General features: G+C 37.6%; 1 protein-coding gene across 1 annotated transcript in view; it reads right to left on the reverse strand.

The window, feature by feature from the left end:
* sema5a (sema domain, seven thrombospondin repeats (type 1 and type 1-like), transmembrane domain (TM) and short cytoplasmic domain, (semaphorin) 5A) overlaps positions 1-24,906 on the reverse strand; it is a 231,168-nt gene that overhangs the window by 140,455 nt on the left and 65,807 nt on the right. The window contains exons 3-4 of the mRNA XM_053674919.1: positions 17,249-17,348; positions 13,968-14,013 (exon numbers count right to left, since the gene is read on the reverse strand). Of these exons, the coding sequence (XP_053530894.1) occupies positions 13,968-14,013; positions 17,249-17,348 (146 nt within the window). The remainder of the gene's footprint in view (positions 1-13,967; positions 14,014-17,248; positions 17,349-24,906) is intronic.

The following is a 24,906-nucleotide window of genomic DNA, read 5'->3' on the forward strand; positions in this document are numbered from 1 at the left end:
GATAATGAGATAATTTATTGAGGCTTACAAAACCTCCAGCTGACACAGTAAAACCATTAAACATAATGACAGCTTTATATATACACAACAAAAAGGAGGAAACTGTGATGAACCATATTAGGGTTTATCATCTTATCCTTCTCTCGGCATGCAGAAACATTTCATAGTGGCTTTATTATTAAAGGTGCCCCTGAAATCGAAATTGATGTTTCAGAGCGCCCCCCCCCGCCCCCCTGTCTCTTAGTGCTGTGGACATCAACATGATTTTACATCTAGCAAAAAATACAAAAAAATGGTTTTGGTGAAATCCTTTTTTTCCCCTTAAAAAAATATTTAAACAAGACATTCTTCCAATTAAATGCTCTCTAGAACAGACTTTATGTCCCACCCCCAGGGGCAGATCTTCCTCTATCGTAGAACCTTATTACTGTCGCAGCAAACATGGTTTGTCTATACATGTTTGGCTGTGCATCTTCCCACATTTTATTCCATTTTCTAGCTATCCCATAGTTGAGAAAAAAATGGATCTCAGCCATTTTGAAGAGGGGTCACTTATACAAACTCATGGTTATGTGACATACACTTTTTGGAAGAGTCTTTTGCCAACTTTACATTTACAGCATTTGGCAGACAAACTTATTGACAGCGATGTACATTTATCTCATCTATACAACTGAGCAGATGAGGGTTAAGGGCCTTGCTCAGGGGTCTAGCAGTGGCAGCTTAGCAGTGCTGGGATTTGAACTCATGACCTTCCAATTAGTAGTTAAACGTCCTAACCACTGAGCTACCTCTGCCCATCTTGGGGCTGTTTGATGCTGGAATATCGCAACATCAGACTGTCGAGAAAGCAATTCTGTCTTTATACGCCATCTTTTCTTCTCCATCATTAAGAGTAAATAATATAATTTTATCTACCACTAAGATGCGTCAGAGTCTCCAATGACAGTCGACCTTGGTTCAGAGTTACTGTTCTACGATATCGTCCTTATTAAAATCAACAGGTCTGGGTGAGAAAATCCTCCACAGTTCAAAAAATGCTCTTGTTAAGTTCTTCACTGTTTTCCAAATATAGCTAAGTTTGATAAGCTACCGTCAAGGATGTGTGGATTTGGCAGTGATTTGGTGTACTTTGCATGCTACTGGATAATGTGTAAATCAGTCAATGCCATCAATCTGACTTCCTGTTTCAAAAGGAAATGGGCTTCTTGTTTGCTTAATTTGTCTTCATTTTTCCTGAACATTCAGTTCATACAGGATTTCGTGTTTTTTTGTGATTGTTGCGGTCATAGATGCTTGATTTTGCTGCAGCTTTTTTTGTGGAAAACTACATGAATTGGCCAAAACGCAATTGCACAAAATTGTTTTGCACCGTCTTTTACAGTGATCTGCAGTAATTTTGAAAAACGTCTGGGTTACACATGTAACCCTGTCCCCTGAGAAGGGAACGAGACGTTGCGTTTAGAATAACAATATGGGGAGCGCCCTCGTGCGCGACTATAAATAGGCATGATTTTACATAAGCTTCAGATGCCGGTCACGTGCGAGAGGCGCTCCCCATAGTGTTATGCTAAACGCAACGTCGAAGTTCCCTTTGAAAGGGAATTGCGAGCTCCTCCGAATATTGCAGAGTTCGCTTGATTTTGCATTAATTTCTGCGATCGCAAAATCATGGAGGGACTGAACATTCCGCCACACCCACATACAATAACACCACCATCTTAAGAGAATCACCATTATGCATCAACTGCAAAAAAACACTCAAACAGATGTACAAATAGGTCTCACATCATTTCCAGCAGTACCAGTGAGTCAGAGTGATTTAGTTGTATTTGATATGAATATGAATATAGTGTTATTAAAGCTCAGAGTGCCAACCCTGCCCCTCACCTTAAACTTAACCATTCACGTTATTCAATTCTGACTCATTTACAATCATGAGAGTGTATCAATGTCAAGGGACAAGCTATCTTCACCCTCAGCTAATCCTCATTCATTCTGCATCAGTCACAATACTCCAGACTAACACAGCACCAGGGACACAGCTTTCACCTTATGGAGAATTAATGCAGGGAAAGAGAAAAAAGGACATTTATTTCTCAGCTGGTGGCTTATTAATGGCAGATTTATTATCTAGCCTGCTTTCAGGAACCAGTTCTGCTGCTGAATAGATGAGGAAAGTAGAGTGGGCAGTTTAGCTCACAACACAGTGTAATCTGAATACAATGCATATTCTTCTCGGCGATTAATCAGTGCCTATAGGAGCATTGGTACAGTATGCAGCAGAATAAACAAAGCTGTAGAAGGAAAAAAAAAGGATTCTGAGGATAAAAGTGGGGAAAAAACATTGTGCATCCTGATAGCAAGAGTTTTAAATGGAACCAGCCTCTGTGAGAAGATTCTTGGTAACAGTTATGCTGATCTATAGGAAAATAAATCGACGTTGGGGTGGTGCGATGTTAATTATTTTCCTATAACTGCACATCCTAAAGTGTTTTTGCAACATAGGGGACTCAGACACATGATCCATGTGTAAAAGATTTAATGAAACATCAAGCAGACACAATCAAGAGATCGGAGTCAAGAAGGCAGGCAGAGGTCAGAACACAATATTATCTCAGATATCAAGGCCAAAGGGTTATCCAGCAAATACATCCAAGGAACAAAGCAAGGGTCAAGGCACATCGAGGGAAACACAATGAACTTCACTCGGATGCTACACACTACGCAGTGATTCTGAAAGAATATCCATGAACCATTTATATAGTCCAGAGGATGTGTGTATATCTTCTCATGCTCTTGACCATGCGCATGCAAGAAGTGGTAGTAAAAGTGGTAGAAAAGTGTATAAAAGAATATTTAATGATTGATTTGGTTCATGCAGCTTTGTGGATGTTTTTAGCACCACTGGAAACTCTATGCTGAGTGAGGAGTGGATCATGAGTCGATTTCTTTTTCAGTGCATTTTTAGATGATCTCTATTCTAGGGCTTTTAGCTACAGGTATATTTCAAAGAGAATTTGGAGATAGTACTGGTATTTCCCAACCAACTACAGTGCCTTCCACGAATATGTAGAGCATCTTTATGTAGAGCAACAATTCTTTTTTTCAGATCCTCAGAGAGTTCTTTGCCATGAGGTGCCATGTTGAAATTCCAGTGACCAGTATGAGGGAGTGTGAGAGCGATGACACCAAATTTAACACACCTGCTCCCCATTCACACCTGAGACCTTGTAACACTAACAAGTCACATGACACCGGGGAGGGAGAATGGCTAATTGGGCCCAATTTGGACATTTTCACTTAGGGGTGTACTCACTTTTGTTGCCAGTGGTTTAGACATTAATGGCTGTGTGTTGAGTTATTTTGAGGGAACAGCAAATTTAGACTGTTACACAAGCTGTACACTCACTACTTTACATTGTAGCACAGTGTCATTTCTTCAGTGTTGAAAAGATATAATCAAATATTTACAAAAATGTGAGGGGTGTACTCACTTTTGTGAGATACTGTGTGTGTGTGTGTGTGTATATATATATATATATATATATATATATATATATATATATATATATATATATATATATATATATATATATATATATATATATATATATATATGAGAGAGAAAGAGAGAGAGAGAGAGAGAGAGAGAGAGATTGCGATCTCAATTAGTCATGCACACTCCAGATTTTAAAAGGAAACTCATTCCACCACTACATTTCGAAGTATATGCTCAGTACCAAGCCTTACTGTTCTGTTACAGCATTAATGGTTACAATTGTGATTCTGGTTCTTTGGTTTATGTCTTTGTCTTTTGCCCAGTTTACTCTGCACATTGACTGACTTCTGTCTGTGTTCTGACCTTGATTCTGCCTGTTTGAAAATCTATCCCATAAGGGTGACCCCACCCTGGACGGGTTGTGAACCCATCACAGGGCACACATTCACACACCCATTCACACACCCATTCACACACTACGGACAATCTGGAAATAGCGATCAGCCTAAAACATGTGTTTGGACTGGGGGAGGAAAATGGAGTACCTGGAGGAAACCCCCACCTGACAATAGTACTCTTTCATAGTGCATCAGAGTTGATATACAGGTAGATAGCCTGGAATATAAAGTTTCATAATAAGTCATTATAATAAGTTACATTTTGATGATTGACATCATCAGCATTATCTGACTCTGACATACCAGAAGTACTATAAATTTAGTTTGTATGTACTGTATATCAGCCTTGTCATAAGTCAACCTTATGTCAGCAAAAATCAACCTTACATGATTCGGGTATTATGTCAACTTAACATCAAAACTGAAAAAGCAGACATTATGACAAAAAGGTTTGTTATAAAAGACTATACAGGTGATATCACACCTGCCATTAACACATTAACAAGTGGGAAAACTACTATAACTGCTACAGTGACACACTTACCAATAAAACATTAACAAATTGGCATATTAAAATAGGACAAAAATTACACTGCTAGAGGGCAAAAAAACATTTAATCCAAAAAAAGATGTGCACTAAAACATACACTATGTGAAGCAATAAGATTTTGTTGTAAACCTGATCCCTCAGGCTGTAAATAGACTTATATAATGCTTTTTCATATTTTAAATGGTTGCAGTAGGTATCGCACAAACCTTCACCTTTTTGTAAAGAGCGTATTCATGCCAGAAGAAAATGTAACACTGAAATGTAAAAATCATTAGGTGGGTAAACAGCATGCAGAATAATACTGAATACATCTGAGCTGTACCACACGTTATAGCTGTGAGCTTTTGAATGGAAAGCTCGATGCAGATCAGTCAGTAGCACAGAACCCTGAACTGCTACACTCCCACAATTCCTACTGCAGCAATTTTGCAGTAAAATAATTCTTGAACATGAACTGGAATAACTGATATTAATTCACTTCATGTTTAACTACAGAAATGTTCTGACTACATGCTTGATTCTATTTTTTACTTTTGCGTGAAATCCCTGGTGTATCAACAGTCAGCGGCCATTTTCCAAAGCTTGGACAAATGTTTACAGTTTCTACTATATTTAATTCTGAAAACTACAGGCTTTCCTGAACATACTGTATGTTGCAGTCTTATTTGTATATATCTCAATCTAAAGGTCTAACATTTCAATGTCTGGTTACGCCCAAAAGTGTAAAGGAGAAAATCGCATTTAAAGACAAGTCAACTTAAACACCTTAAAAATCTACTTTAAAACAACTGGCACATTTTAAACGATTAACCCACCAGTGCTTTTTCCAATCTTAAACTGTCCTGTGCCCACTGTAGCCCCAGAGACCTGTTCTTGTTTGACAGGAGTGGACTCAATGTGATCATATGCTGCTGTAGCCCGTCCGCCTCAAGGTTTGATGTTTTGTGGATTCTGTGAAGCTTTTCTGCTCAAAACAGTTGTAAAGAGTAATTATGTGAGTTATTTTATCCTTCCTGGCAGCTCAAACCAATCTGGCCATTTTCCTCTGACCTCTCTCGTCAACAAAGCAGTTCTGCCTGCAGCACTGACGCCCAGTTGATGCTTTTTGCTTTTCGTACCATTCCGTGTAATCTCTAGATACTGCTGATCCTGAAAATCCCAGGAGACCAATAGTTTCTAAAATACTCAAACCAGCTCATCTGGCACCAACAAGCATGGCACGATCACAATCACCAAGATCGCCTGGGTTACGCATGTAAACCTGTTCCCTGAGAAGAGAATGAGATGTTGCATGAGCTTCATGCTGTGGGAAGCGTCCTCGCGCGTGACTGATAACTGTGTGAAATCACGCCTGCCGTGGTCAGGTGTCGTAACAATTGCATGCATCGCGTGACTAGAAAGTGACACATGTGAACCACGCAATCAGCCTCTATTATCTGAAGCGAAGATGCAATTCACAGGCGTGCCCCAGTATGACAAAGCTATGTAACGTCTCTTTCTCTTCTCAGGGAACAGGGTTACACACATAGCCCAGACATTCCCTTTCAAAGGGAAGTCAAAGAAGAGTATACCCACACTGTTATACTGAGGGTATAGCCTGTCACAAGGCTCCATCAATAGGGGCGTGGCTGGAAAAAATGGCGGCCACATAGACTCCAATTTAGAAGGAGCCAACCTTGCTGAGAAATGTTCCTGTAAGAACTCCAGGGCTGTAGCCATTGCTCAGTTTATTGGCTCTCACTGATGTTCCCAGTGTTTAACATGAATCTATGAGCTGGTTCCCCTAAGGTCAAGACTCAGTTTTCATGGTTCCGACTGAGGGTGATAAATAGATCACATAGATGCCCTGGAGTCACAAAGGAACCAGCGCGGTTATGAACTAGACCCAGTACCATTTTCTATGGAGGAAAGAACCCATGGCAACACATTTGGCAGTAGCTTCCATACTGTCAGATGGTCTTTAGTGATGTTAACTTTCCACATTTTGTTGGAGGTAAAAAATCTGATTTTTGTTGCCCCGTGATAGCTCACTGACCAGAGAAACTGAAAACTTGGGACGACATTGACTAGGTAAGCCCTACAGTAATACTGGGGGCTAACTGCCTAACAAACTCTTGTCCCCTGATACCTCCCCCCGCGGCCCCTCATGACTGATTCTTTTTGCCTTTTCGGCACTGATTATCATTTTAAATATAATTTCACAAAGCTGGCCCATCTTGCACACACACACACATATTTATATATATTTATATATACGGGCAGCGTGCTCCATTCCCATAAAAATTATGCACTGGCTTCCCCCTCTGGAATCACCTTCCCTTCATCTTTTTAACCCGGAAGCGAAGGTGTTGGATCCAGAGGAAAGACTGAGATAGGGTAGCGCTCATCTCCAATTACCCCTCCAGATCCATACAGGACCCCCAGGATCTGAGCCGGCTGGCTGCCTCGACAGCGGCCAACCTCGAGTCCTGAGGTTCCGAAACCCATCTCGCTTCAGCTGAGAAGCAAGAGAGCCAGAGCTGAACTGCGCCGTAGCACACTTTACTCTAATACACTTCACACAGAAAGTGTCCCAGCCCTCTCCTGTAAGAGAAAGGAGTAATGCTTCCTAAACTCTCTCTGACTCATACCTTCCTTTTCTACTAACCTTGCTTTCAAAGAATATAATCCAAGCACAGGCACAGCTCTGGATCGGCTAAACATCATATTATTGTCTCCAGACTGCTCCTCTGATCTGAACTTTATTTCTTAATGCTGCCAGGGTATCTACTAGAGAACCAGAGCCACAGTAAATTATGATATCAAGCCTCTGACTCAATCAATACAAGTGTGAACTCTATCTGCAATTGCATTTCAGACAACCTGGCAGACACAGCTGGACGAAAACACAAATGTCACTAAAACAAATGTCACTAAAAAAGCCTAACCTGCCTGATAAATGAGCATTAATATAGCATCATAAATATATAGACCTGTATATGCATGTGTATACTCTCAGAGCATAATTGGTTGTTGTTGCCAAATGGGCAGGTTTGAGTATTTCAAAACCTACTGGTCTCCTAGGATTTTCACACACAACGGTCTCTATAGCTTACACAGAATGATACGCAAAACAAAAAAACATCCAATAAGTGGCAGTTATGTGGGTCAAAGCACTTACTAGGTGAGAGAGGTAAGAGGAGAATGGCCAGAGTGGTTTGAGCTGCTAGGAAGTCTACATTAACTCAATTAACAACTCTTTACAACCATGGTGAGCAGAAAAGCATCTCAGTAATCTAGCAAGCCAATGTTAAACAGAGTAAAAATAGATGAAAGAATTTTGAACTAAATACGTCCACTCATAAATGTATTAATAAAATAACAAATTGACCACTTTTTACAACCATGGTGAGCAGAAAAGCATGTCAAAAGCATCTCCGTATTCTAGCAATCTAGTGTTAAACAGAGTAAAAACAGACCAACACACTGATGAAAGAAATTTAAACTAAAAAAAAAAAAAATCAAAAAAATCAACACATACAATTTTAATAAAATGAAAAATATTGTATGCCATTGAAGATCACATCTTAATTATAAAAATGAATATACATAAAGATTTACGGGTTTAATTTTTCCTTTGTGAGTTCAAAGTCTGGCAGGCCCTCCCTTAAGTCTATTGCTTCTACTGAATTCTGCTCACCTTTAAGTCAGTTGTTCAGTTAAAAAAAAGTATTTGCCTAATAATAATAATAATAATAATAATAATAATAATAATAATAATAATAATACAATTTTAACACTGACCAGCATCAAGTGATTTATTTTTTATATAGCACCTTCAGTACTGGAGCTTATATGTGAGTAGGCAGGATGCTGAAATATGTAGTCTAAATACAATCTTAAAACTTAACACATCACTGCTTCTAAACCATTCACCATGTAAGAAAATCAATAATAGATTTCACATTGTCTGTTCCCAAGCACTCTACCTTATATTATGTGTTATATTACACATCAGTCAATTCAAAGCACATACTGTACCTTCTACCACCAACAACTACAAGACAGCCAAGAAACCCTAGTGCCGTGGTCACCAACCCTCTTCCTTGAGATCTACCTTCTTGAAGGTTTCATCTTCAACCAAAATCCAACACACCTGTTTTAGTTGATCAAGAACTTCTTAAAGCAATGATTAGATGGTCAGGTGGGCACGATTATGGTTGGAGCTAAAGTCTTCGAGAAGGTAGATCTCCTGGAACAGGGTTGGTGACCATTGCCCTGTAGTGGCTTCCACTTTCTGCACAATGGTGGAAACATGCTTGGAGGAAAGAGCTATCTGCCCTCTTCTGCATACATGAGCTCAAAGATGTCCACTAGTGTTAGTGTTTAAAGAATAAAACAGACGGTCATCCCTACCCACCCAGAGACAATGGCAAATTTTGCTCCTTTGGCTCTCAGTCATGGATGACTGTGGGATTTGAAATTGCAATCTCCCAAAGCCAGGGCGAACACTTTTCTGTTGGGCCACTCAGGAGCCCCCAGACCTGGATTGTATTTTACACATGACTATATAACCCTATATAATTAACAGTATATATCGTATATAAGCTATTCTGCAACAATAATTGGTTGCTGTACAGGAGTAGTGAGATGTTAAACACACAGAAAAACTTAAAGTTTTTAAGTTTCTCTTTAGAATTTGCCACTGTCATCATGACTGTTGTCCTTAGCTGCTTCTCAAATCAAAACAACACTTAAGAGTATATAGTACTCTACAATAGCCATGACACCGGTATACAAAAAATACTTATCCATAGGTCTAGAATAGTACATAACTATGCATCCTGAGACACAGCTCTTATTTATACACCAAATGAAAGCAGGATATATGAGCAACCCTTTTACATACAAGTACATATATGTGATGGCACATTCTTAACAGCTTCTACAGAAGCATCATAGAGAGGGTCTATGAGCATCTGGGTCTGTAGCATCACCATCTCTCTACCTTAGTCTAGTCTCACAAGACAAATTTCTAGTTTCACTAAAGAGTCTCTAATGTTTAAATTATATTTTAAAGTTGAGATACAGCAAACTTGTAAATCCAGTCACTATATGCAAAAATGTATTTTCCTGCTAAAAACCAGGGCACAGACATGTGTACACAGGGAAATGCAGGGAACCAATCAAATTGCAGATTTCTTGACCCTGAAGGTTGTGTCCAGAAAAGTGTGCAAAATATATTATTAAACTATATAGTTCCTTATCCCATGAGCAGAGCATTTGAGGCTAAGAGTAGTCATAGACAGGAAAGTAGGTACTGCGGTCTACCCAGCCTTTGGATTGTTCAATTCTCCCTGATTCATGAACAGCTACTTCCATTAGGCCATCAAACCAATTAACTTGTCTGCCAGAGGGCTGTTCAGACTGGATTAATATCAAAACTGTTCTCTTCATCTTTCATCTTCCTCATTCTACTCAGCCTCTTTACATGTGACACATTGCATTTTACTCATGTGCACAGGACTTTTTTTCTATTGCACACATGGACTGCCATTTCATCTGCAGAGGTTAAGGAGTAAGCTTACAACGATCACACAATCCATCATTGCAATGACAAAACAGTCATTTTTACTAGATATTCTGATGTAATCTGTTTTACTGCCTGTTTTGCTGCTGACCTACACTCAATGTTTGCAAAGCTTATTGTATAGTGTATCAAACAGCTTTGTATTTCTTGCATTGTTATATCTTATGTTATTGTATTTTCTTGTCACTTATCTTCTTCTATGGTCCCATATCTTGTTCCTCACTCAGTTTATGGTACATACAGCACATACACCCTTTGGTAAAGAAGCATTAGGTTTTGCTAAAGTAAATGAACCTGTAATGTATGGGTTGCCAGGGGCAGTTAGATGGAATTACAAAGTCTTTCATTTTCAAGAACTGACTCCAAGACACGGCTCATAATCCGAAGTCCTGTTTAGTGTAATTAAATATGTAAACCAAATTAAAAACCTGGTAAATCAAGCTCAAAAGCAACAGGCAGGGCTTAACTAGAAACTATGATTAGCAAGGTACAACATTAATAAAGAAAAAAGTAATAAAAAAAATAAACAGAGACAATGAACAGGAAACACGGATTAGGTAACAAGAAGTGGGAAAGAAGAACCAAAACACATAGACTAGAAGGAACCAGAAAAAATCTAGGGCCAAGTAACACGAACCAAGGACTGGGAGAAAAGAACCAGGAAAATGGGTACTAAGAAACCAGGACCAAAAAACTAGCACGGAAAAAAGAGGGCCAGGAAACAAAGGCTAAGAAATCTAGAGTGGCCGACAAGAAAATAAAAGGTCAGGAAACAATAAGCAGGAAAGATAGACTGACAAATACAGGCTGGGAAATGAGGACCGAGATACAAGAGTCAAAACCCACAGACCGAGTAAAACAGACTGAGAAACCCAGATTGTGAAACATGGACCAAAAAAATTAAGGACAAGGCTAACATGCTACTGGAAAATTAAAAACCTGGGAACCAAGGAAACAAGGAACAAGAAATCACACCTCAGAACTACTAGAACAATATGTGCAAAAAAAAAAAAACACACAAAGTTAAACTATGACAACAACAGAACACAGACAAATTCCCCACGATGCTTACTGGATGCGCACAGTTGATGGCCAAACTAAAATTGAATGAAAAGAAAAAAACTAGGAAAATATAACAGAAATGTGGACAGAGAAGAAAAAAAAAAACCATGAAACAAGGACCAGGAAACAAAGACTATAAAAAAAACCCAGAGCGGCGAACAAGGATTGAAAAACAAAGGCCAAGAAACAAGGACAGACTAACAAAGACAGTGTAACACAGACTAGGAAATGAGAATTGGGATACATGAGCCCAGATCCAATGACAAGAAACAAGGACCAAGAAACACAGATTAGAATACTGTACATGGACCAGAAAACAAGGACAAGTTTGACAAGTCATTAGGACACTAAGAACCTGGAAGCCAAGGAAACAAGGAACAAGCTACCAAACCTCAGACCTGCTGGAATAATATGTACAAAGAACATATATAAGATGGAACTCGAAAAACAATAGAAAAAGTGTGAGACTTTGTGAGACAAATTACACATAATACTAATGATAAGGAACAGGTGCTGAGAACGATCAGGAGCATGGAACTGGCAGAACTGGAGCACGATTGAGCCAATTTGTCTGAAATACAAGAGCTTCAATCCATGGACCGAGTAACAAGGACTGAGAAGCCCAGATTGGGAAGCATAGACCAATAAACAAGCACAAGCGCTGCATCCGAATATCCCTACTACTCTACTATACGGTAGGGGAAAAGAAGTATGTCAAAGGAGTAGTATGTCCAAATTCTCAGTATTCATAAAACAGTAGATGAGAAATACCGGGATGACCTACTGCTTCCACTGAGATTCTGCAGTACAGAAGCAATGCACACTGCGCTATTCCATAGGGCAACAGGTCTGGCATGGAAGAGCTGTCAGAATAAATAAAATGGCGGAAGACTAAAATAAAATAAAAAATAAAAATGATAAAAATGGTGTGTTGGCTCTTTTTAAGTTGTAGGTCATATGACAATGCCAACATGGCAGATGTAGCATGTCCAGATTTTATTCATACTACACACATACGTATACAGTGATCAGCATGTACTGTATCAACGGCCAAGCAATAGGTACTAAAACGAATGCAGTAGGTACTGTCACAGTATACGATTTTTGCTGCATCCATGTTAAAAAAGGCTACAGGAAAATTTGAAACCTAGGAACCAAGCAACAAGCAATCACACTCCAGAACTGCTGGAAAAATGTGGAACCCTACTAAATAGGTATTTAAACTGAAATAGGATAACAACTAGGCTTGTGCGTTATAGCAATTTAATTGTCTCTACATAATATTACACTGCTACAATATCCAGTGACAATTTGTCTAATTATATTATATTACCAGACCCTCTAACACTTGTACAGGTTATCATAAAAATAAATAAATAAATAAATAAATAAAACCAACAGACCAGTCTTTTTCTTCCTAATCTTAATCTGGAATGATTTGCATGTTGAACTCGCAAATATTAACTGACACTGCCTGGAAGCCCCACCTCTTCCCCATCTCATACGCTCTTGACAGGGTACACTCGCTAAATAGAGAATGTTTTGAGTTTATTACTATGAATTAAAATCTATCATTGGTTGTTCAATTTAGCTATCATTAGATAAGTATATAAGTCGCATCAGTTAACTATATTTATTAGGGATGCCAAAAAAAAATCTAATTAGACCAGAAGTGGTTTTTAGCTGAATGCCAATTTCCCAGTGGAATCTGACTTCTCACTGCGAGTACATTAGCCTATTCAGTCACTTCTTCTGAACGGAAACAACAGAAATCTTTATTAAACAACAGAAATCTTGAGTATGCCTACTCTGTAACATGCATGTGAAGGGAGCTGGATTCTGCTGGGGAGGATGAAATTCTGCACAAAACCGTCAAACGATGCCCGACTGGTCATGTTGGTAATATAGTAACGCCCACTCATACTCTCCTTAAACCTGAAATGGTGAAAATGCTATAGATGATTAAATAAATGGCAAATCACAAGTAGGGAAAAATCAATACTGGACATGACAATAGAACAACACACAGGTGAGACGAATTAGACTTAACCCCAACTGATAGGAAGAGATGTTAACGATTATCAGAAGCACAGACTGGAGCAGGATTGAAGCAAAGCAGAAACTAATCAGCAAATGTTCAAGACTCATCTTGTTTTCTCTGGGCATGCTTGACTACAACAACCTAACTCTAAGCTGTGGGAGGCCAGTATTTTACATAATCTTTACAAGTCTCAACAGTCACTGTTTCTCCCATATGGAGCTTCAGAGGAGTCCTTTGTTGACAGGGAGAAAGTCCAAATGATTTCCCAAAGGTGTTAAATGTTTGCATGGCTACCCACAGGGTTATAAGATGCTTAACTCTGCAGGGGGAATGATGACAAAGATCAAATTGCAGCCACACAATAGCAGCAAAAACCTGTACAGTTCACTAATATACACTCCTTGAGAGGAAACTGCTGAGTTCGAATAGTTGGGAGGAATATATAAACAGTGATGAATGAGTAGAGACTAAAAACAATGCCTGTACTTTCCTATATAAGAGAACAAGTCTATTTCAGGTGCATTCTTCTTCTGCAGCCTGTAACTGAATCGTCTTTAGGACTTGCCTCAACTGTCATCTCATATAAAGCTGAAATTACTACAAACATCAGAATATACACTGTCCCATTAAGTCTTGCCTGTTTTTGCTTTTATTTAAACTGCCTGTATTCCCAATTGCAACACACCTTTTTTTTTCAGACTCTGCAACACTTTTTTTTCCCTCGCTCCATAGACTCTCTGAATGCCAGTGTAATTTTGCCGTGCACAAAGCATCTGAGGCTGACCTGATGTCTTTGAGGCTTAAAGGAAAAGAGAAAATGAGAAAAAGCCTACTGGTTTTCACACCTGGATCAATGAGAGATCCTCCAAATGCAGCCTGAAGAGATGATTTCTGAAAAAAAAAAGGGAGAGAAAAGACAAACCTGGGTGACTTTACTAACAGAGGAATTATGATTTTTTTTAAAAAGCAGACCTTTGTTGGATGGCTGCTTCATTTAAGGACGAGGTTATGAAACTTTAAACTTATTTAAACTCTCTGCAAATGAGTGTGGAATAATTGAATGTTCCTCAACATTTTTAACTTCTCCACAGGTGTATTATCCAGTTAGCCATTTTAACGTATATCCATTTCCCTATTTAGCAACGTCTCATTTTTTCTCTCTTTTTTTTTAGATATACTGTAGTAGCAATATACCTACAACAATTACCTTTAATTTGCCAATCTATCAGTTCTTCACTATACCAGTGTGTCCATTAAACACAATTTTAAAGAACAAAAAAACCTGAAACAGTAGATAACCCATTATCTCAAATGTATCCAATGTGCCAATGCATATTTTATTGTCTAAATTGTGCTTATTTCGGTTTGTACTGGACCTACGATGCTAACAGAGCTAACGAATAAGGGACAGTTGTAACCTCCGGTTTAGAATCAATGTCCGAATCAAACTTTAGACCTCCGGAGTCTGATATGAAAGTCAATCAACTATGTGCTGAGAAAGAAAGTAATTAAACTTCAAGGACAATAATTTACTATTGCTTTTGTATAATTTATAGACAGACCTCTATTATTTTATTATTAGACCTCGCATCAGAGCTTGTTTACAAAGCTTTAAGAACCAAAGGTCTTGAGAAAATTCATGTGTGGTGTTTGGAGCTTCTTTAAAAATGTCTGCACACAATAACGGAGAAGCTGTTTCTGAGTGTCATGCTCCACCTCCCTTTTATACCACACACCACATACCAAACTCCCCACATTTGAAGTAACTAACTGACACACTAGAGTGATAAGGATCAATGTTAGAATGACTAAACAACTCATTTTGTCAGACATTTTTTGCATGATTTTCACATTGGGTTCGATCACTGTCAAAGTGTTTAAAATGCAATAAAAAGAAGCTTTCTGTACTTGGTATAATTAAACTAAAGAATAAAATGTCGCTACCCACGTTAGTCAAAAATTTTAACATGATTAAATGAACAGTTATGGGATAACTCATCTAAGGAGTATGAATTCCATCCTTAGCCGTTCAGGTAAGACTGGAGGTTATTTTGTTTGTTTGTTGATTTGTGTTTTTTTTTTTTTGGTTTTGTTTTGTTTTGTGTTTTTTTTTTTTTACAAACAAAAGTATTTTAGAGGACATATTTGAATGTAGGTGTATAAGCAGGTACAGTGCCCTCCACTAATATTGGCACCCTTGGTAAATATGAGCAATAAAGTCTGTGAAAAATTGTCTTTATTGTTTAACCTTTTGATCTTTTGTTCACAAAATTCACAAAAAAATACTCTGCTTTCATGAATATCAAACAATTGTAAACACAGCACAGGTTTATCAAAGAAATATATTTGTTAAATATATGTGTGCCACAATTATTGGCACCCCTATGAATTCATATGAGAAATATATTTGAAGTATATTCCCACTGATATTTAAAAAATTTTAGTACACCTGGGTGCCTTTAACAGGAAATTGTTCAAGCATGACTTCCTGTTTCACAGGGGTATAAATATGAAGTAACACACAGGCCAAATTCCCTTTGTCATTCATAACAATGGGTGAGACCAAGGAATATAGCTGTGGTGTGCGGCAAAAGGTTGTTGAGCTTCACAAAATGGGAAGTAGCTGTAAGAAAATAGCACAAGCATTGAAAAGGCCCATTTCCACCATCAGGACAATAATAAATAAGTTCCAGTCAACTGGAAATGTTATGAACCAACCTGGAATTGGACGTGTGTCTATTTTGTCTCAACGCACTGTGAAGAGGACGGTTCGAGTGGACAAAAAATCTCCAAAAATAACAGCTGGAGAACTGCAGAAAGTCTCCAAAACTACAATCCGAAGTCTCTTACATCACCACAAGTTGTTTGGAAGGGTTTCAAGAAAAAAGCCTCTACTCTCATCCAAAAACAATCTCAAGCATCTGAAGTTTGCCAGACACTACTGGAACAGGTAAATGAGACCTTTTAATTGTACCCGTATTCAGTGAACAGGGCTATGACTGAATGTGCGTTGTGATGACATCACATGACGTGTCTTGACCCAAATCTGCAGAAAATCTGTGGTAATTTAGAAAAATTGCAAGCTCCTCAGAATATTGCAGAGTTTGCATGATTTTGCATTAAATTTCTGTGATTGCAAAATCCTGGAGGGACTGCTCAATACTGGGTTCTCCAGCACGATGAAGTAGCAATCAGGAGCATTTCTAGAGTATGCACTACTGTGATTAAGGGCCATTTACTGTATTGACACGTCTATCGATTGCCTCGTACTGCATTACAACTAGAATCAATCAATGCTACTCTCACACAGACTCTAACACGCTGTAAAGGAGTACAACACATGTTTTTGTGGAAGTTTATCGACAGCAAATCAACAATCAATAATTTGAAATCTTTACAATCCAGACAAAAACGTCTGAATCCGCCCCCAAGAACTGTTCGAGTCCATCTCTCTACATTAATATGAGTTCAAAAAGTATGTTCCCCAAACTGAAAACTGTAAGGAAGTTAATGCAAATTGAAAACTTGAACAGAAGCGGTGGGTTAAAAAGCCAGACTTCATTTCCTCTAGTTTCAGGTCAAAGGACTTTTTTAGCATAAGGCAAATGAGAAACCCACAATGAATTAATTCTAAAGTGAGATTCCTGTTTCCTGGAAAAAAAAACAACAACAACAAACTAACTAATTACTCTTCTGGCACTGTTTCTCTGGGGAAGTGGACTGTTAACACCCGTTCATCTCAAACCCGCAGTTGTCACTAAATAATTGCTTGGAGATGTTCCCAGCTGCCAACAAATTTCCTTTTCTCTCTCCTGTTTTTTTTTTTTTTGTTGTTGAGAAAAGCAGGTCTGTGACAATATTCTGCAGGAGGCTGTCGAAAACATCACTCTGGTTATTTAGAGATGGATAGAAAGAGACCAATGATGCGCTCACATTTATGGTTTCATTTCCAGTTAATGAAGCTTTTTTACACCTGATCAAATTAGCAATATCCCAGCATCATGCCACTAATTTAGTGTCTGTAATAAGGTTGGAAAAGTTAGTGTTTTGGAAAAGTGAGGTTGATTTGACCTGACCAGAACCTAAGAATTGAATTTGACATGCTAGGAGAGTAAGAGTTCATTACCTCGCCCCCACAATCAGCTCGTTCTGCCCTGGGTCGAAGGTCAGCTGTGAGTAATCCACTGTGCCCTCAGCTCTAAAACGATGGAGCCACGGCTCAATTTCTGCAACAGAAGAGGAAATAAGTCAGTGTGTGTGTGTGTGTGTGTGTGTGTGTATAGCCATGTTATAGCTGTGTGTCCCTGTCTCTACACCACATCTCATATTAACCTTATGGCATCAAAACTTCACAACTGATAATGAAGTTTAATGGTCATGACAATTTCAAGCTTGTCCATCTTCATTTCTTTTTTTTTTCAGATACGTCTAAATTTGATCAGTTTTAACAGCATGTCTGATACTTTTTACTGACACTCCTAATGCAATATCACGCAACAGTGAGGAAAGTCAGACAGAGAGATCAATAAGGGCAAATTACCAGAGAGAGAAGGGGGGAAACTTTCATTAAACTTGATTACCATTTATCACAATGTGTCGTTTTGTCTATATGAGCCTAATGATGTCTAGATTGTTTTTTTTTTTTTTTTAAATACTGAACAGAAACATCAGGTGTGAAGGTGATAAATCGAGTTTCTAAATCATGATTACTTGATTAACAAAAGCTCAATGAGTCATTTTAACTAATCATCCAAAGTTGAACATATTGCAGGAGATAAATTCATGTCTACCTCTTATCCTGAGAGTAAATCTACACAAAGTACAGCTTTTGGTTAAATAATAGTTACTGAAGTGTCTGTGAAAGTGGAGGTGAAGTGCATCAGAATCCCTCACAATTTACAATTTCATCATAAACCATTGTCTAAATTGATTTTGTGAATTAGTTTTCTTTTCAATTTTATTTGTGTAGCACTTTTAATAAAATGCATTGTCCCAATGCATATTTGGATATATATCCATCCATCCATCTTCTACCGCTTACTCCTTCTTCAGGGTCACGGGGGAACCTGGAGCCAATCCCAGGGAGCATCGGGCACAAGGCGGGGATTTGGATATATATTTAGATCCCCAATGAGCAAGCTAAGAGAGTAGCAAGGAAAAGCTCCAAAAGGAAGAAAAACTTCAGTGTCACGAAGTGGAAGCAGCAAGCTTTAATTTGAAAATTCAAATTGTAATCAGAAAGCATGCTAATAATAATAATGGCAAACTGGGAAAACAATGTTCAAAAATGCACCCGGGAAAATAGTTAAATCTCATAAAGATTAGGGTGAGTGAGCTGGTTCAGGATTGGTGGTGGATTTGGATGTAACAGAGAGGAATCTCAAAATGGAACCCATCATACTGTAGGTGACACTGGATAGTGGGATTTTAAATAATTATACTACAGTGTGATATAAGGGTAAAAACAGTACAGTGCTGAAAGGGTACTTAGTATCTGGGATGAGCACAGGACAGTCTTAATGATTACAGCTGCAGTTCTTAACTACAAGTCTACAACATCCAGTGAGATTATTGAAGAAAAGGTGAGACTTTCAACTGTTTTAATGAAGTGGATTCTTTAAATTATCCAAGTGCTGAAAACTGTACACAGAAACAGAGCATAAGGATGAATCAGACTGGTTTAAGGAGAACCACAGCAGTAGAACTGTGTCATATTCTGGCAGTAGCCGGAATGGACTACAGCTCAACTTAGAAAAAAAATCTTCTATGATCTATGATGCAACATAAATCTTTGACAATTATTGGTCATATGACATTTCTGAATCATTCTTCATTCATACATTCAGGTCATATTTTACATGTCACTTTATGAGTTAGGATGCCAGTTTACTTCTAGTCTCGAACGTTTATAGCCATAATTCATAGGACTTTTCCTTTTAGCCCCACCCCTAAACTTTCTGGAGTCCCTCACTCCCTCACTCGGAAAGGGTTACGATATTGAACCCAAACGTGAATTGTGATCATGATTGTCACTGTTACTGATAGTGATTAGTAACATGAAGGCTATTGGAACATGAACACTGGAACACTGTAAAGGTGTAAAGTAGGCAGTGTAGTTTTCCCAATGAGAACCACACTATCTAAACTAAGATTTCATTCAGGTTTCACATTTTATGAATGTGAATATAGATTTGTGATTATGCTAGAATTCATGTCTAGTTACTTACTGGAACACGGAACATCTTAAGACAATACATAAAATGTATTTTCTCCACTGTCTCAATACCATGTTATTCACAGTGTTTATTACCCATGATGCCGAGTGATGATGAGTCAATTTAACAGTGAAAAATGGCAATAATTAATTTTATAGTTTTGACTTTCAGAATGCTTGTATGAACGAAAGTGCAAAGTTAGCTATTTTTAGCTATCTTGATTGTAATTAATTTGTATGTATTCCATTCTCCTGCATATTTTATATCGTTTGTCATTTTCATTTGTACTCCAGTGGAGAAAAAGATAGTAAACTGTACTTTTTCCTTTCACTGTGGTTGTACCTTCAAGGTGTACCTTTAGTATATATCATTTACATAGACAGATAATTACAGTCAAATTATGCTCCTTAAATTATTTTTTTTAAAGTACAATATCCACATTTCAAAGTGAAAGATACATTAAAAGGTACAAAATATAAGGGCACCACCCCAACAACGAGGACAGGTATAGTTTAGTACCCTCTTTTCTGAGCGTGTAGGTATATTTCAGGTTCTGTAAGCGCTTGAAATCTTTGAAAACAGAAAGTTGTAAGCAGATACCATGCTGCACTGTGAACCGTGATATTGTGTTAGACAGTTGTCATGGTATGAATTCATTTTATTCTGGATTTCTGCCTGCAGCTGTAAAACAAGAAGCTTGCTTTTCATGGTTCTGGTTCAACACTGAAGCTATTTAAACAGTCCAAGGTCTCTGAATGAAAAAAGCTCCCCGTTGTTTACTTTGAGATTTGCCGTGTATCGAATCCTCTCACCTGGACATCATTGAGTTGATTCAGTTTGGAAACTGTTTTTTTTTTTTTTTTTTCCAAACGGATTTGAAATATCAGCTGAGTCAAACCAGAAGCCTTTTATTTCTCGACTTGTGTGTTTGCCCTTTTTATCCAACTGTAAATTTACTTTCAAAACTAAAGTTTTAATAGCCTTCGAACCAAAATTACAGAGGGAGGAGAGCCTAAGGCAAGCCTATAAATCAGGCTCGACAAGCCACTCCAAAGCCATAAACAAGTGGGCAATAAAAATGCAATCTTGGGGGGAATTTAAATGGAGTAAGTAGTTATTAAAAAGCTTATGTAATGGTTTATTTTACCACTTCCTATGAGATGCCAGACAAAAAAGAAAATGACCAAACACATTCCTTACGTGGTGCGCACTGGGAATAAAACACATGTTGAGTGATTCTGCAGATGAAAATGGACTATGACAGACACTCCGGATTACATGCAGTAGCGGCGTATTTAAAGAAGCTATTAAAAAAAAAATATTCACCCTAAGGGCCAATTAAAGTTTTGCAAATGCTGATGTTACTAATGGCAGCTTTGAATCTGATACGGCAGTTTGCGTGTCTCTCAGACCATTACACATCTTTATAATAAACCAGCCAGCCATCAATAATGACAGCAGCGAAATATGTTTATTAGAAGCTTTCGCCGATTAAGTGCCAGAAAAAATAAACACTTAAATAAGCGGTTCTGAAAAGCAAGACTGGAAAGCTTCAAAAGTTGTCACTTAAAGCAAAAAAAAAAAAAAAAAGACAGCCATTAAAAGCAGTGAAGGTAAGCTCAGAGTTTATTCTTCTGTTTACACTTCACAGAGATAAACCTTTAAAAGACAAGTCTGTGCAAACTCTGTTAACACAGGTCAGGATGAGAGAGAAAGAGACCATCTGTTTTCCAACCCTGTCATCAACAACACAAGAGTCGCACTTTTTAACTCTACCCCATACAAAAAAAAAAAAAAGCATACGTCTGGAGTTTGAAGCAATTTGAATCTTAACAACTTTGTTCACATACACATTGTAAGACACCAGATGCCTATCATTTAACTTTCTATTTATTCCAGAGTGACTTACAGTGCAAACAGCTGAAGGCGTAACCAGTGGCCTCCCTGAAATGTTGGGGGTCCTAAGAAAAGACTTTGCATGGGCCCCCCACTAAACACCACCTACCCCACCACAAGGCCATTCACTTTTACACTACCATTTTATCTCTACCTAATTTTACTTAAAACCATGTTTTATATATATATACATATAAATATATATACATATATATATATATATATATATATATATATATATATATATATATATATATATACAGACATACATACATATATACATATACATATATGAAATTTATCTTGAGGATGTTCCACAACATCAAATGTAATTATAAACAGATAAAAGTATGACCTGTCATACATTCATTCACCAAATTGGACATAATACTTGGCTTTTGCTGAGGTATGACGTGAAGAAAACACTCCAGGTTGTGATGATATTCGAAAATAATCAGCTTCAGGGCAGTAACTCTGCTTCATGTCCGGTGCAATCACAACATCATTGATTATTTTCCTGTAACTGTGTGCCGTGTAATGCTTTATTCCTTACGTATCTTACATTTATGCAGTTGCTATCACCAGACATTTTTCTGGGCCATGAACTATTACTAGTGAACTCTAAATGGTCTTCTTCATCATATTAATTTTTCATAATCCAAAGAAAGAACCCTAGCTATGAAGAGGCATCAGAGTCAGAACCAGTTGTATGACTCTGTGTCATTTGTCCCTTAATTTGTCTGCTTTTATTTAATAATCCAAGTTTTGGCAAACAATTGACTATCTTCTTTTCTTTTTCTAGTCATAGTGACTTACTCAGCCTTACCACTGAATAAACCAGGAATATAAAAAATGGTTTCATTAACAGAGCCAGCACTGAAGAAAGTTCAGTTGTGGACAATAATCTCAGCTGTATGTTACCTGAGCATGCTATTTGACCAGAGACACCAATAAATTGCTCATTTTCTTGCCCTGGACCTCCAAATACAAGGTGAATATGTAACAATTCATAATCCAACAAAAAAAAAAACAGAAATTAAAAGGACAAACTAAACATAAATGAGACCCTTATTAGTAAGTGTCAGTATAGAGAAATCATACTGTAGATTTTTTGGGGAAGAATTTCATTGTTGGGGTAAAGAATGCCAGAACATTTCCAATAAAGTTCAGAAAAACTCACTTAAAGGGCTTTTTTTTTTAAATGAACAAAACACTTTGCTAAATTTTTTGTTGTTGTTTTAAGCATTTAAAAAAACATACTTTAATATTAGGTTCATTTTTATGATGCCATACAAGAATACATTTAGCAGAAAGCTATGGGCATTGGTATGCTACAGTAATAAATAAATAAATAAATACAAATTATATTTTATAAAATATAACTAATTACATTCATTAGAAAACACCATGGACAGGTCCAAACAGAGATAACTGTGAGAGTGGACAGGAGTGGGATAAAAAATAAACCTCTAATATGTCTGTAATAGTCATATGATGGTCTCACTTATAATGTAAAAAATATTGATCGTCAGAGAACAGTAGAGATCTAACATGTAAAAAGGCAGCATGTAGCTACATAGCTGCACATTATTCAATGGACTACATAATCTATCTCTAGTCAAAACTGCCCTTTATGCTAAAATGCCTCTGAGTATTTTGATATAGAAGACATATATCATACTGATAGTGTTATAGTAGACAAAATCGAGGATGTGGTCTGTGTTGTCTCCACAGAGTTTGAGCCACCAGCTGTGAAATTGAAAAAATGACCACTTCTAGTGATGTAGTAGATGAAAAGAGAAGCACCATTTTATTGTTTTGTTCTAACACACAGATTTGCAAGTCTTCGGAGAGACATACACAGTCCCAACGACTTTATTGATTTTTCATAGATGCTGGTTCAAATTCAGCATGACAGAGGCCACAATTACAGTTTACCCCTGTTATTGGCTTTGTGGCATACATAGTGACTTGCTGGTGCAAATGAATATCTAACATTGCTGCTAAACGCAGAGCTCTAATGTGGGATCTCAGGCAGAGACATAGAAAGTATGAGCTCTAACTGGATGTAGATCATGTAGTCCATTACAGAACTGTGCTGTATATCACTTACTGAATGTGATCGCATTTCACTTTTATAGATATAGTAGGTGGAATGGAGGTCAAAGTCAAGTGTCTGGAGTTTGAATATCAATACCACTGCACACATCATTTCACAATATTGTGTCTAACGTGTCCATCAAAACCTACAATACTAGAGGGTATTTTTTAATCCCACTTCCACCCTCTCCCGTGGGAATTCTGACCAATTCCTCCGACTTCCACAGTTATTATTTTTGTATGCACCCACCCACAATATATTCCAATGAATGTACGTGGTCTTCCCAAAATGTAAACAAATTTGTCATTTAAACCGCAGTGACCATGCGAGGATACATCATTTACTAAAAAATGAATGCAGTAAACATGTTGTGCAAGTAACCTGCAGTGTCCAATATGTGCTCATGTTAATGACTGAGGCTTTTCATTGTCCCATGGGTTCCCAAACTCAAAGCAGATCTCTGAAAGGCTAACATTACTGTTGTAAACATAGAAATGGTCAAATATCATATAACTTAACAACATATGATGTTGTCATGTACTGTTTTGGTACATTTTGTCAATAAAGATATAATAATGGTCAGAAACAGGACATTTGACTGACAGGGCAGACAACCAATCATAAACCTTTTAGCATAATCTTGTCAGAAATTATCTCGTTCACTCACCACTAACCGCTTTACAGCTGCTATATTTTGAGTTAATATTGTAAAAGTAACTACAAAAAGATCACCGTGTTACACTGTTCTAAACGTTCTCGCTAGGAACCAGTGTATTGTAGTATGTATGCACAAAAGTACAGACAGCCAGTTGTGGCCAGAAAAGTGTACAAAAGATTAAACACTCACTATCTTGCATTCTAATCATCTGCTGTTGAGACTGGACATACTGTAGACTATACGCATTTCTGAATCTTATCTAGTCAAAACAATTTTTTTTTTTTCTTAAAGTAGAATGATACAGTAGACAAATTTCATACTGATAGTATTACAGTAGACAAAATTGATGGTGGAGTCTCTGTTCTCTCTGCAGAATTTGAGTCACTTACAGTTACAGTATCTCATAAAAGTGAGTACGCCCCTCACATTTTTGTAAATATTTGATTATATCTTTTCACGTGACAACACTGAAGAAATGACACTTTGCTATGTAAAGTAGTGAGTGTACAGCTTGTGTAACAGTGTAAATTTGCTGCCCCCTCAAAATAATCCAAAACACAGCCATTAATGTCTAAACCGCTGACAACAAAAGCAAGTACACCCCTAAGTGAAAATGTCCAAATTGGGCCCAATTAGGCATTTTCCCCTCCCCGGTGTCATGTGACTTGTTAGTGTTACGAGGTCTCAGGTGTGAATGGGGAGCAGGTGTGTTAAATTTGGTGTCATCGCGCTCACACTCCCTCATACTGGTCACTGGAATTTCAACATGGCACCTCATGGCAAAGAACTCTCAGTTAAATTTGGGGAAACCACTTGAAACATTCGTTGTGTTGAACTATTTCAATTGCTTTTGTTTGATTTGTTCATTGCAAACAGCTGAAAGTCTGTAAATTTTGACAATAAACCTGATTTGC

Source organism: Ictalurus punctatus, chromosome 23 (genome assembly GCF_001660625.3).
Source record: "Ictalurus punctatus breed USDA103 chromosome 23, Coco_2.0, whole genome shotgun sequence".
Lineage (NCBI taxonomy): Eukaryota > Metazoa > Chordata > Actinopteri > Siluriformes > Ictaluridae > Ictalurus > Ictalurus punctatus.